The sequence below is a fragment of the Raphanus sativus genome, chromosome 9, assembly GCF_000801105.2.
Source record: "Raphanus sativus cultivar WK10039 chromosome 9, ASM80110v3, whole genome shotgun sequence".
Taxonomy (NCBI): domain Eukaryota; kingdom Viridiplantae; phylum Streptophyta; class Magnoliopsida; order Brassicales; family Brassicaceae; genus Raphanus; species Raphanus sativus.
In genome coordinates this window covers 7,918,574-7,932,548 of record NC_079519.1, presented here as the reverse complement: position 1 = coordinate 7,932,548, position 13,975 = coordinate 7,918,574, and the positions used below count along the sequence as shown (strand labels likewise).

Genomic DNA, 13,975 nt, shown 5'->3' with positions numbered 1-13,975 from the left:
TTAGCCGGCTTTCTTACTCTTGTACCCTCGTTATTCCGACTCTAATAAAACGTCTCTGTTCGTCCCACTCTTGAGTTCTTTTACTTTCTGTTGACCAAACTCACCTCAAACAAGAATGTCCGATTGTTGAAATGATTAGGATTGTCTTATTCCTATTCATAATGCATTCTTTGTAGCACTTCACTATTTTAAAGTTATTTGATCAAATGTAACTTTCCAATAACAAATACTAAAACAAATAATTAAAGATGGTGGTAGTTCCCGGTTTAATCGAAGCTTCTTAGCCGGTTAAATAAAAAACGATTAAAAACAAGCGTTGTATAGTACAGCGCATCACACTGACACAGGCACCACAAACCCGACGTATGACACGTTGTTATTTTTTTTTTTTTGTCACTGAATGACACGTTGTTATTTATTAGCGTCTTTTTTTATTATTCCTTCGCGGCCCTTTAACAACTGTATCAACATTTAAAAACTATTGAAACAAGAAATGCTAAAAGATTATTTGTTGGAGTTATTATTTTATTTAGGTTAAAAAAGAAGAAAGATTTTCTCAGGTTTTTATTTGTTCTTTAAACTTTCATCGTCTCCGATTTTCTCTCACCTTACCATAATTCTCCCAGCTTCAACCTAACGCCAAGAGCCGCCTTGGGATTGATAATAATCAATCGAAGCAATCGAAATCGGTAAACGACGTCGTATTACTCTTACTGTTTCAGTTTTCTTGGGATCTCTAGATCGGATCGACATGCTTCGGTTGAATCCGTCTCGATTTCGTTTATGAATCTCTTGCTCGCAATCGCAATTGTATAATTTTAATTATTGTTATTATTATTAAATATTGTGTTTTTCGTTAAGGATACGATTGATTCGTGTTTCATGTTTATGTGGACATAAGTAACCATCTTGTAATTACGATAATGACTTGAGTTTGTAATTTTGCAAGCAATGTCTTGTTGGCCCTTTTTAATTTGACTTGACGAAAGTAGGACTCTTTTATGTCTGAGCCTCCTCTATCTTCAACTTGTGTCTTATTTTTCTTTTACATTTACAGATCAGAACATTGCAGACCGCAGCCTTTCTCAGACCAAACTAGGAAATGGTTAAAAGGTGTTTCTATAGAGTTTTTTTTTTGTTTTTTTTCACTTGGGAAAAAACTACTTCGTCTCACTGTTTGGTTTCTATTTGCAGGCATGGAGAGATTTGATTTGGTTAAGAAGAAGATATCATGGCGCAGTGCATAGACGGTTTCAAGCATTTGTGCACCTCTGTTTTAGGGTGTTTTGATCTTGATTTGTATAAACAACCTGGTGGCCTCGGAGACCCTGAGTTGCTTGCAAGAGACACTGTTTGTATGCCTATCAGCTTCTCTACTCTCCCTTCTAATGGTTGAGGAATGATTGATAATCATTTCTGATGATTGAGTTTGTTGTTTCTGGTGCAGTTAGTGTGAGTGAAATAGAAGCTCTTTATGAGCTGTTTAAGAAAATCAGCAGTGCCGTCATTGACGATGGACTAATCAACAAGGTAGAGCTTGCTTGTGGTGCTTTTATAGTCACAGTCTCCTTCTATTTTACTCATCTCTTGTTATTTTTTTTGTATCAGGAAGAGTTTCAGTTGGCTTTGTTTAAGACAAATAAAAAAGAGAGCTTGTTTGCTGATCGGGTAATCTTTCTTTTCTTTCTTTCTTCATAAACCCCATTTTGTTAAAGAACAAGTTATGATTTGGTTTGGTTCGGTGTGGTAGGTTTTTGATTTGTTTGATACAAAACACAATGGAATACTTGGTTTTGAAGAGTTCGCTCGTGCTCTCTCCGTTTTTCACCCAAATGCGCCTATAGATGACAAAATCCACTGTACGTCACTAATAGCTTGTTGATAAAATATATCCCCATTAATTTAAGTTTCAGATTCATGGTTATATTCATGTTTCTTGCAGTTTCATTTCAGCTATATGATCTTAAACAGCAAGGGTTCATTGAACGGCAAGAGGTAAAAAAGCTTTGTATATATTTTCAAATAGCTTAATTAGTAAACCTGTAAGGCTGGACTTTATCATTTTCCTCACCCACATCTTGTCCAGGTGAAACAAATGGTTGTCGCCACGCTTGCTGAATCTGGAATGAACTTGAAGGATACTGTCATTGAAGATATAATCGACAAGGTATAAATGATTTACTTCTTCCCTCTTCACACGATATATCTTTCAGTTGAAAAGTGATTTCATGAGTGTTCGATTGTTCCAGACGTTTGAGGAAGCAGACACAAAACATGATGGAAAGATTGATAAGGAAGAGTGGAGAAGCCTTGTTCTTAGACATCCTAGCCTTCTCAAGAACATGACTCTTCAGTATCTCAAGTGAGTTTTCTATTTATATAACCTGGATTGAATCTCTATTATGCAAACATTATTGCTTCCTCTGGTTTCTTTTTTGATCTCGATGATATGCAATAGATAAAGGCCTTCATCTTTGTTTTTGTGTGTGCTTTGCAGGGATATCACGACTACGTTTCCAAGTTTTGTGTTCCATTCACAGGTTGAAGATACCTGAAGATTAAAAAAAAAAGGCAAGCAGCAAGACTTGATGGTTTGTTTTGTTCATTTGTTTCATTGAGCTTTTTTTGTGAAGCAATATACATAATTCATTTTATTTCTCTCAACTCCTATGTTTTTATTGAGTTTTTTTTTCTTGTGAAGCAAACTTCATATTGATTTCGCATCTTTGGTCAGGCCTATTTTGTAGATATAACGTTTGCTTCTTGATATGATATATAAAGTTTTAATTTCTATTGATCCAACCAAAGCAAGGTAATTGGGGTTTGCTTTCAATCTGTGTGTTTTGGTTAACAAGATGATAAAATACCTGAACCTCTAAACTTACTACAAATCAAAACATATATTAACAGAGAATTAAATAGGAACTAGATTAGGATCCGCCCTTTTTGGGCGGAAATTGATTTGTCAAATTTCAATTAATAATATATGGTATATATAATATGTGTATATAATATTATATATATTTTGTGTAACATTTATATATATATATATATACATATTAGACATATATATATAATATTTTATTAAATATATATAGAATTTAATAGTGTTATAATTTGTGTTGTACTTGTTATTAGTTTGTATTTAATCTTCTTTCATTTTTAGTATAATAATTTGTTTTGTCACATCTTTTACCTTTAACTTATACACATAGTTATGCCATTTTTCAAAAAAAAAAACTTATACACATAGTCTCGTAAAATGTAATATATAAAAAACATATTTAAAAAATCTACTGACCATATGCCACCATTATTTGGTTGTTTGAACAAAAAAAAATCATGTTCTTGCATAACTGTGTATGTTGTGATATGATGTAGGCGAAGAGTAAATATATGGTAGTAAAGTTAGTGATACGAACATGAGCATATGTTGGTCTATGCCACAATTATTTGGTTTTTGGAAGATCAATGAGCATAAGCATACACGATCTTTGTATGCTTACGTTGTAAATGAGTCGGATATTTTTTCTCTTATGTCTGGAATGATATAGAACTCGTTGATTTAAGAGTGGTTCAGTTTTATATGATCTAATTATATTAAGAGATTAACCAAAAATATTATAAAAGTGTTACTGGTTAGGTTGTACTATGTTGGTTAAGATTTGGTTTAATTTAAGTTGGTAGGTTGCATTGTATAGGAGGCATGATATATTCTAGCAACAACTATGAAAGAGTAAAATAAATATTTAATGATTTGTCAAATTAGGACCCGCCCTAAAGGGCGGAAATTGATTTGTCAAATTTCAATTAATAATATATGGTATATATAATATGTGTATATAATATTATATATATTTTGTGTAACATTTATATATATATATACATATTAGACATATATATATAATATTTTATTAAATATATATAGAATTTAATAGTGTTATAATTTGTGTTGTACTTGTTATTAGTTTGTATTTAATCTTCTTTCATTTTTAGTATAATAATTTGTTTTGTCACATCTTTTACCTTTTAACTATACACATAGTTATGCCATTTTTCAAAAAAAAAACTTATACACATAGTCTCGTAAAATGTAATATATAAAAAACATATTTAAAAAATCTACTGACCATATGCCACCATTATTTGGTTGTTTGAACAAAAAAAATCATGTTCTTGCATAACTGTGTGTGTTGTGATATGATGTAGGCGAAGAGTAAATATATGGTAGTAAAGTTAGTGATACGAACATGAGCATATGTTGGTCTATGCCACAATTATTTGGTTTTTGGAAGATCAATGAGCATAAGCATACACGATCTTTGTATGCTTACGTTGTAAATGAGTCGGATATTTTTTCTCTTATGTCTGGAATGATATAGAACTCGTTGATTTAAGAGTGGTTCAGTTTTATATGATCTAATTATATTAAGAGATTAACCAAAAATATTATAAAAGTGTTACTGGTTAGGTTGTACTATGTTGGTTAAGATTTGGTTTAATTTAAGTTGGTAGGTTGCATTGTATAGGAGGCATGATATATTCTAGCAACAACTATGAAAGAGTCCAAAATTTAAATGAAAACTTCAAATAGTAGATAATCCCTAAATTAATAGATTAAATACAAACAACCACCCCGTCATCAAACAAAAACACCATCGAAAATAAAGCTACAAGAATACCATTGAAAATAAAGCTACGTAGTTCGTTCTCTGTTCATATGATTTTCTTATTCTTGAAAATAAAGCTACGTAGTTCGTTCGAATTGAACTTGTTCGTTCTCTGTTCATATGATTTTCTTATTCTTGGTGTTTGACACCTCTTATTCTGAAATTTCACAATAAGGTAAACTGAGAATTCATTCTCCACTTAAAAACATTATTATTTATGTTATTTTTAAGATATAAAAACTAAATAAATGAGATAGATATTTGTTGGATTTTCAGCATTAATTTATAAATAACTTTTGGTAAACAAATTAATCTTTAATCTTTTAGACCATAGAAGATGGATGTGTTTATAGCTTATGAATCTCACAGAGAGAATATATTAAAAATAGATACAAGAGATCTTCAAGAGGTTTAAACTTTGTGGTAACTGATTCTATTGTGAGAGAAGGGAAAGGAAACCAAGAGATAATTCACTGAGACTATAAACACAAGGACAGTTTGTTAGTGGTCGTAGATGATCAATAATCTTGATGATCGATCACTAAATTTGTAAGCAGAACATATATTAGTATTTCATCACTAAAACAAAGGCTTTATTGTCTTAATAGGTGTTTGCTTGGACAACATTTGGAACATAACTAAATCAATAAATGTGTATTTGTGTACATTCACACATTAAGCAGTTGTCATTTAATTTAACATTGCGGTTTCGTTAACATCCAAGACTATGAAGCGGTTAGGAGACACAGGTTCAGACTCTGTGATGAAAATGCAGAGGTCTCCCATCTTGAGTGTAAACAGCGTTTCCTTTGTCATCTAGCTTGAACATCATTAAAGCTTTTGTTTTAACCCTCGCAGTACCACCGTCTTCGGTCTTCTTGTATAACTTAACCATCAAAGTTTCAACGGTGGTTCTTGACTCTACCAAGAGTTCGCTCTTACAGCGCGAGTCTATAAGCGTTTTGTTGGAAGTGGTCATGAAGGGAGTCTTTCTGAAACTTAACCTCTGAATTGGGCTTGTTGCCATGTTCGTGGAGATCCCATGATGCGATGACGTGACCTCTAGATCCAGGAATGAGAAACATGTCATCTTTCTTGGAATGCATTACATGGGAAGAAAAGAAGCTAGGGTATTGGATTTTGATGTCGATCCACTCTGAGTTGGGTCTGAAAAAGCTGAGCTGAGGCTCCAAGAACTTGACAGCAATAACACAATCCTCTTCCTCGGGTGAAGATGAGGACATTGCCACGTTGGTAACCATTTTAGTTTGGCAATGAGGAAGAGTCACAAGAGTAGGCAGAGATATACGTCTTCGATCTGCATTTGATGCAACCGGGTTTAAATCAATGCCTTGGAACGCCATCATTCAAGGTAGTTAAATCAACTTATCTTCCTTCCTTCGTTCCAGGTACTTTTTTTTTTGGACAACTTCGTTCCAGGTACTTAATGAATTATATGGCTGAGACTTTTGCCTCACGAAACCAAGAACTGTAGGGTTCATTTGCACCATGGTTGATACCTTATATCATTATATGTCTCAAATGCTGCTCCATAGCGATTTGATGATAAATCTGGAACAAAAAAAATGTGAGTGCAAAGGGTTCAATAGGCAGGCATTTTATCAGATATCTGAACCCCTACCCGATGAACGAAAATCTGAATCGAAGTACCAGAATACCTAAACGGGTATTGAATTATGAGAGATTGGGTGTCCGAACCGGAAAGGATAATATCCAAACTCGAATGGATATCCGAAGATAACCAAACTTATGCATATTTAACCTTATATTTTTAGTTTACTTCCCTTATTTTATTTAAAATATTCACTTAAAATACATGTCAAACTTTTTGTTTCATGCATTAACAAAATTTACATCCAAAAATTAAAAATAATATTTTAGAATTTTATCTCCAAATCGGTTGATCATTCAATCTATTAAAAGAATTAAAAAAAATCATTTAACCGAAAGTTATATTTTTAAATACAAGAAATTTGAGAAATGAATTTTTTTTTTCAAAGTCTAAATATTTGAAACCGGTCCGAGATAATCGAATTCGAACTAAAAATACTCGAATCCGATCCGAAGTACATAAATACCCAAACTGATTCTATACCCCTATACTAAAATACCCAAAAATTCGAAATATCCAATCTGAACTCGAACGATATCCGAACATCCACCTAGGCTCAACGTTTCATTTATAACTTTTCGCTTTTGATTTCTTTTTTTTTTTCCTTCCAATTTGGTTCATATCACCAGCCACTTGAATGATACGTGGAACTTGAACAGTTACTTGGTCGATAAGGCAGCGTTCTATAGGTTTAAGGTTTCCCTTTTAGTTCAGTTTCTTGTTAAAGTATTTGGATTGCATCATAGTTAAGAGATCTGCTATAATAGATGTTGAAAAAGACTGGTATTTTCGCTCTCTTGGCTTGCTGGTTTGTTAACCAATTTCTTGTGGAAATTGGTTTTCTTTTCTTTGTATAATTGTATCAAAATTTCTTAGAAGCTAGAGATTATGCGATTTTCTGATGCCAGCTGAAAAAGACCGCTGTTTCTAGATAGCTTTTTGTGATCATCTAAGTGAGGTGTTAAAAAAAAAGTCATCTAAGTGCAAAAAAAGTAAAGACTGAAAGAATTATTTACATAAACTATTTTTCTTGGTTATGGAGATTCGATTTAAATATACACATGCACTGGGAATGTGGCGTACATCCCTTGCTGTAAACCAAACAAATGATATGTCATATCTACTTAGCTGGGCCCAAGAATGTCCGATATAGAATAACTTAGGCCTTTAAATGGATCCATTAGTCAAAAAGACTCGTCAGTATTAGACTGGCTTTGATTAAAAGGATCACCAATAATGCAATTAGGTCTTAGTTTATGATAATTCATCAAAGGGAAATCTCACTGAAAAAGCGTTTAAATTTGACCGTTAGTGGACAAATATAATACCACGAACTTGGCACTGGTGATTGTGAGACTCTTTAGTCTTCACTCTTTTTTAGTTAATAAAGCAAAGGCTATTAGGTTAAGACAAGGGAGCCTATCTAATAATAACATATCACTTCTCTGATTCTTTCCAATAGTCATGTTTGTTGATTTTCCCCAAAATATTCATATTTGTTAATGTGTTTCTTTTAACGAATTGTTATTATGCACTCTTGTTTAAATATGAATATTTACAATCAATTTTAGTTGACACTAAATTTTGATCTCCAGTTTCAAAGCGCGAGATTATTTGTTTTAAAAAAATTACTAAACCTTATGTTTGTTTATTAATATGTTAGGCATGCTTTCGGTTTTCGGTGCGGTTACAATTTTTTGTTTGGTTTCGGTTCTTTTTGGTTTTTGATTTTTTTTGTTCAAGAGATATAAAAACATTCGATGATTAATGAATTTAAGTTTGGTCTCGATTTGATAATTATTTTTTCAATTTGGTTTGGATTAAAATATTAAGAACCCGTTAAAAGTTTGACTTCAATTCGAGTCTGGTTCTATTTCAAATAATTTTGAATATTCGACCGGCTCTTATTAGAAAGAACATAATTTACAATTCTGATATTATATTTAATGTTCTTATTTTATTTTTTTTCTCAAAAATTAGTTTCCGGCTGTGTAAATATGTTTTACTTATGCCACAATTTTATGTAGATAATTTTTAATTTCATAAAATATTATGATGATACTTTTAATTGTCCTATGTTAATTCTAAACTATAAATTTTCAAATTTTGAACCTAAATTTAACTATTTTTTTTTGAAAAAGGTTTTTATTATTAAACAATAACTGATTTTAGTTATATAGACTATTAAAAATTTAGTGGGCTTCGATAGATAATAACTTTTTATGGTTTTGCTAGAGAATAAGCAATCTTAAAAATATCAACGGTGGATAAAATTATTGTATTTATTTTATTGATTTGTTTATATTTTTATATTATCGACTAAACTCAAATATAATAAGATTATGTGCCCATTTTACAATTCCATTCTTGGGTTAGATATTTGGACTTTGTTTATAGTAATAATAATAATTAAATATAGACCAAAGCTTCATATACACCCGTGCATGTTTTCATTTTCGGAAAATATTAGACTATCAATATTATCATTCATTATTCAGAAAGTCTTAGGCAAACTGATCAGAGCCGGTTCTGGAAGAAAGCTGAAGAAGTTTCTGCTTCTCGCCACCAAATTATTATCTATTTTACTAGCTTTAGGTCTTGATTGGTAAAACAGATGAGAAATCAGTAACAATATACTATAAACCCTGTATACTGCAAAAGTTGCATACTTATTTATAAATTGTTTAATAGATTGATTGGTAAATCATTATGGATATGCTATTTAAAATTATTATTAAAATTAGTGTATAATATATAATATATTTATTTATAATGTATATATTTATAGTGACATAATTAAAGGATCCATGTGTTCCTAAAGTGTTTCTAAAGGCGTGCCAGATTAATCGTATTTTGGGCTGGGGCAATGAACTTATCCAATGATTCTTACTAAGTGAACTTTGGACTAACAAGCTAATATAAACTCTGTTTCTGTTATTGATCTCAAGGTTACATCATCGATATTTATACATGAGGTATCAACCGTAATAATAGGAGATAACTACAACTACACATATTGTTATGTTTATCTAAGTTATAAGTCCATCCTTATCTAATATGGACTTTGAAGGTTTCATTGAATTATCGTGGTTTATAGAAAAAACGAGCAATATAAGTGTTCAAAACAATAACTTTAAAAAAAAATATTTATATTATAAATTTATTTTAGAAATCAAATTTTTTTCTGGATATAAAAATAATTTATGATATTATAAATCAAGTAAATGAACTAATTATATATTTTTATTAAATTTATAAATTATAAATGCAAATGCTCTTTCAAAAGCTTCATATGAAAGTATTTGCGAGAGAGCATTAGCATTTAGTAAATGCTTTTCTAAATGTTTTTCTAACAAATATTAATTAGATGATGTAGAGTATAATGCTAATGTTAATGTTAATGCTCTACCAATCAAGGCCTAAATGGATAGAAAATTCAGATTAGCTGTAGTGATGGAAGTAATGGTATAAAGGATGTATGTTTTAGGTTAGATTCTTCTAAAAAGTTTTCTAAAATCTTTTGGAATCAATTAATATATAGGCCACTTTTTAAGATTTGCTTCTAACCATGTAATTACTAGGACCGGTTATACAACTGATATATATATATATGAACAATTACAAGTATTGGTGTATTACATTACTAATGCTTTTACATCTATGAGATTCGGGGTTCAACCCAGAAAATGTAAATTATGTAGATTATGGAGAAAAATGTTATAAGAGATCTTCGACATAGTGCATGGCGTATCATCAGACATGGATCTCATAGAACGGCTCAGAGTGGCACAATCAGACGTGTATCAACCATATTCATACGGTGCTAGAATTATCGTCTGTATAATTGTCTATGTAATATTTTTCATCGATGTAATGCATAATTAATCAGACGTTAAAAATGTACCAGTATTAGTTTCCCTTGTATATTAATCCTGAATCATTAGAATATTTTTTTGTAGCCGCGTGTCATCACCAGGATGATTTTTAAAATCCTTACAAAAATAAGTTGGTCCATCCTAATATATATTATACTTTTTATTAAATTAACTATTAAATTGATTATTAGTGTGTAAAAGAATATTCTCAATTCTTTCCTTAAATAAAAGCTATGGAATTACGTAATATGATATATATGATAATTAATGATTATGAATAATAAATATTTTTTTCCCATATAGATCAGACCCGATCAGACGGAGACACTCTACGGAGGGTCACCCGACCACTTGATCTAAACAGATGGGCTGACGACAAAAAAAAAGAATAATAAATATTTAATAACAATTTTTCTATCATCTCTCATTTTTGTTTAATTTTATATTATTAAAAATAATTAAACAATCACATCAATTATATAATAAAAATTATATTTTTTCTTATATGTTATATTTTGATTTTTATTAAATGTCAATAAATTACTAAAATTGTTAAAAACCCCACTTTGAAAATTTTGTGATCAAAGAATAAATTTAGTTTTTTTTATAACAAGATACAAATGATCATAAAATCGTATGAATATGAATTTTCATTTAATATATATTCAATATATTAATATCATTTGAATAAAAATATGTACAGTATTAAAATACATAAATATGTTAACTTTGAAATTTTCATTGAAAACTATTACATCAAAAAATTTGGGATTAATGGTTTAAATGTTTTGTTACAGCAAATATACAAATATTAAAAAAACCATATGATAATAAATATTTATATTGAAATATATTATATATCTGTCTCAATATCATTCAAGAGATGGGAAATTGCCAAAAGTACCATTTTCATAGTATACCACTTTTCATGTTTACACTAACCACTTTTATCACCACTTAAATGAAGGGTTTAGATTTGAAGGTTTAGGATTTAGGGTTTATATTTGATGTTTTAGGGTTAGAGTTGATGATTTAAGGTTTATAGTTGAGGTTTTAGGGTTTAGGGTATTGAATTTAGGATATATAGTTTAGGGTTTAGGGTTTAGAGTTGAGGATTTAGGGTTTAGGGTTTAGAGTTGGGGGTTTAGGATTTAGAGTTTGGGGTTAGAATTTTGAAAAGCATATAAAAATAAAGATATAAGAATCTTTAACCTTTTAATAAATAAGGTATTTTTGAAAATGTGTCTTTAGTGGTGGTAAAATGAATAATGGTACCTTTAAAATGGTATTTTTGAAAATTCCCCCAAATTTAATTACATACCATAGAAAAAATTAATTTGATTTACTTACCATAAAAATATTGTAAATAAACAAGAGGTATTTTATGTGATTATTCTAATCATATATATATATATTAATTAAGCAATAATTGATTATTTTAGCAAGTGTAAGATCTTCTAAATTAATATTTTTCAAAAATCTTACAAAAGATCGATACATCAAAAATTTATTTAGAAGCTATTTAAATCATCTAACGAGAAATGGATTGGATAATAAATTTTCTTTCCTAACATTAACTTTATTTATCTTCGTCACAACACTGAAAAAGAATAATGTGGAATTTGACAATCTGAAATATTAATGTTTTTTTAGTCCAGTCCATCGTTTTACTTAAATAATTCTAAAATAATTTTTAATGACTAACTAAAGGGATCACGTACATAGGGTGAAAAAATCTGAATCCAAAAAAAACGAACCAAATTCAATCTGAAAATAGTACTGAACTTTAAACAAAATTGATTAGATATCTGAACGGGTACAAAATTTTGGTATTTGTAGAATCAGAGCCGAATCTGAACCAAAATATTTCGGATTTCTAAGTATATTCGAATCAGTTTTGTATACTTTAATAAATTAATTATTTTTAAATTTAATATCTAAAATAATTTACAAAATATATAAGATGTTTTTAGATTGTCCAAAATACTTGGAAATATATACAAACAAAGTACATGTTTAAAATAGCTAAACGATAATCAAAATACCAAGAATACTTAAAAAATTTATTGATTTTCTATCCAAATATTTAAGGTAAATCAATTTTTATGTTAGATTTAAGTATTTTGACATTTATTATTAAAATTTATATGTTATATATAACAAAATAAATATGTTGTTCTAAAGAAAAACAAAATAAATATTATTTACAATATTTAAATATGTTGTAGTTAAAAAACTCTCAGGTGCGGCCTGTTTAGAGATTAATCAACGAAGGAAAAACCCAAGTCAAGGAAATACGGAAGGAATATTTGACCCTTTAATTTTCACCTTTCGTCACACGTATTATCTCTATTTTAGTATTATAAACCAATAAACATCAACGTCTCATTAATTTCATTAAATTAAATATTTCTATAGATAAAGGATTACTGATTGCAAAAGCTCAGCTTCTCCACTAAGCAATGTTAGTTTTAAAGGCACATCAAGTTAGTGAGTTGTGTAACTTGTGTTGTTTATAACCTTTCTAAAACATTACTTTATTTTGTCTATTATATATTCTGTGAAAAGTGGTATGAACAGGTAAAAAAGATTAACCAAAAGGCTGTTCTAAAAGGTTGAGTTATCGTTTTTAGCACGGTAAGATTTAAGTGACCACGTAAAACATTAATAAGAATATCAAAAAAAAAAAGAATATCAAAATAACCTTGAAAGAAAAAATAGCATGATCAGAAAAGAAAATTTATAGAAAGAAGCGGAAAGGAAAAAAAAAAGCTGAAAGTTAATAATTAACAAGTTTGCAGAAAGGATACCAAAAGAGTGAATGGTGATATGCTCATATTATGTATTTTGAAAAAAATATAATTTGTTGACCAAGAAAGTGAAATGTTGTCTCTTTTTATCATTCAAAGTAACACATATAAAGAAAGTTATATGGTCAGTGTAGTTATAATCGAAAGTAAATTAAAGGACTATGAAAATTTTGTTTGAATATTACAAAAAAACTGATGAGTCAGAATTCAACAAGTGTTGCTATCTTAAATATGTTGTTCATATTATCACGTCCTATATAATCTTATTACAAGAAAAAGTATAAACATATATATATATATATATATATATATATATATATGTGTAGCTGTGAAACGTAAAAATTATGTTTCTCAGATTAATTTGTTAAAAAAATGATACATATACTTACGTATCTAGAAAATAGCAAAGATACTAATTGAACGAGTACCTAATGATAGCAAGAACGAAAACACTACTACATTAACATATATATATAATGAGAAAACCTATCAGTCATGTTGATGCAAGTTCTCTTCCATACCAATATGTTTTGTTAAAGCTGGTTTTCAATCTTCCAAACCATTGTTATTATTACTCATTACGAAAGAAAGGCATATCATTCAAAATAGAGGAGCATAGTGAACATTTGAAATATGTGTTGACATCACTCATCCTCGCTTTTCTACGAGGTTTAAAAAAGCAAACAGTTGAAAATTATGTAACTACAGCTGATTGCCAGAGACTATACTTCTGAGTTTTTTTTTTGTAACTTATACTTCTGAGTTTTGCTAGGACTTAAATGTTCACATTTGATTTTTCCTATCACCAATACAGTGACCAATTTACATATATGATAAAACCGACTTAAAAACATGCATGATTCAATAAGTTCGAGTTTCGCTCTACAAAATCTGATTCGAAAACAAAAAAAAAAAGTGGCTTCTGGAAATAATTGGAGTTAAAAGGTGTAGCGAAGTGAGTGCAGTCCTTTGGTAGAAGGAATGAGC

The 13,975-nt window shown here is 29.5% G+C and overlaps 1 protein-coding gene and 1 pseudogene across 1 annotated transcript; one reads left to right on the top strand and one right to left on the bottom strand.

The window, feature by feature from the left end:
- Window positions 1-488: 488 nt before the first annotated feature.
- On the top strand, window positions 489-2,797 carry LOC108824033 (calcineurin B-like protein 2). The gene is made up of 10 exons (XM_018597363.2): window positions 489-689; window positions 1,058-1,113; window positions 1,195-1,355; window positions 1,448-1,530; window positions 1,609-1,668; window positions 1,751-1,859; window positions 1,943-1,995; window positions 2,087-2,167; window positions 2,250-2,362; window positions 2,498-2,797. Exons 3-10 carry the CDS (start codon window positions 1,232-1,234, stop codon window positions 2,553-2,555), a joined length of 681 nt encoding a protein of 226 aa, XP_018452865.1. The 5' UTR covers window positions 489-689; window positions 1,058-1,113; window positions 1,195-1,231; the 3' UTR covers window positions 2,556-2,797.
- Window positions 2,798-5,360: 2,563 nt separating this feature from the next.
- LOC108824658 (uncharacterized) lies at window positions 5,361-5,914 on the bottom strand (annotated as a pseudogene).
- Window positions 5,915-13,975: the final 8,061 nt, after the last annotated feature.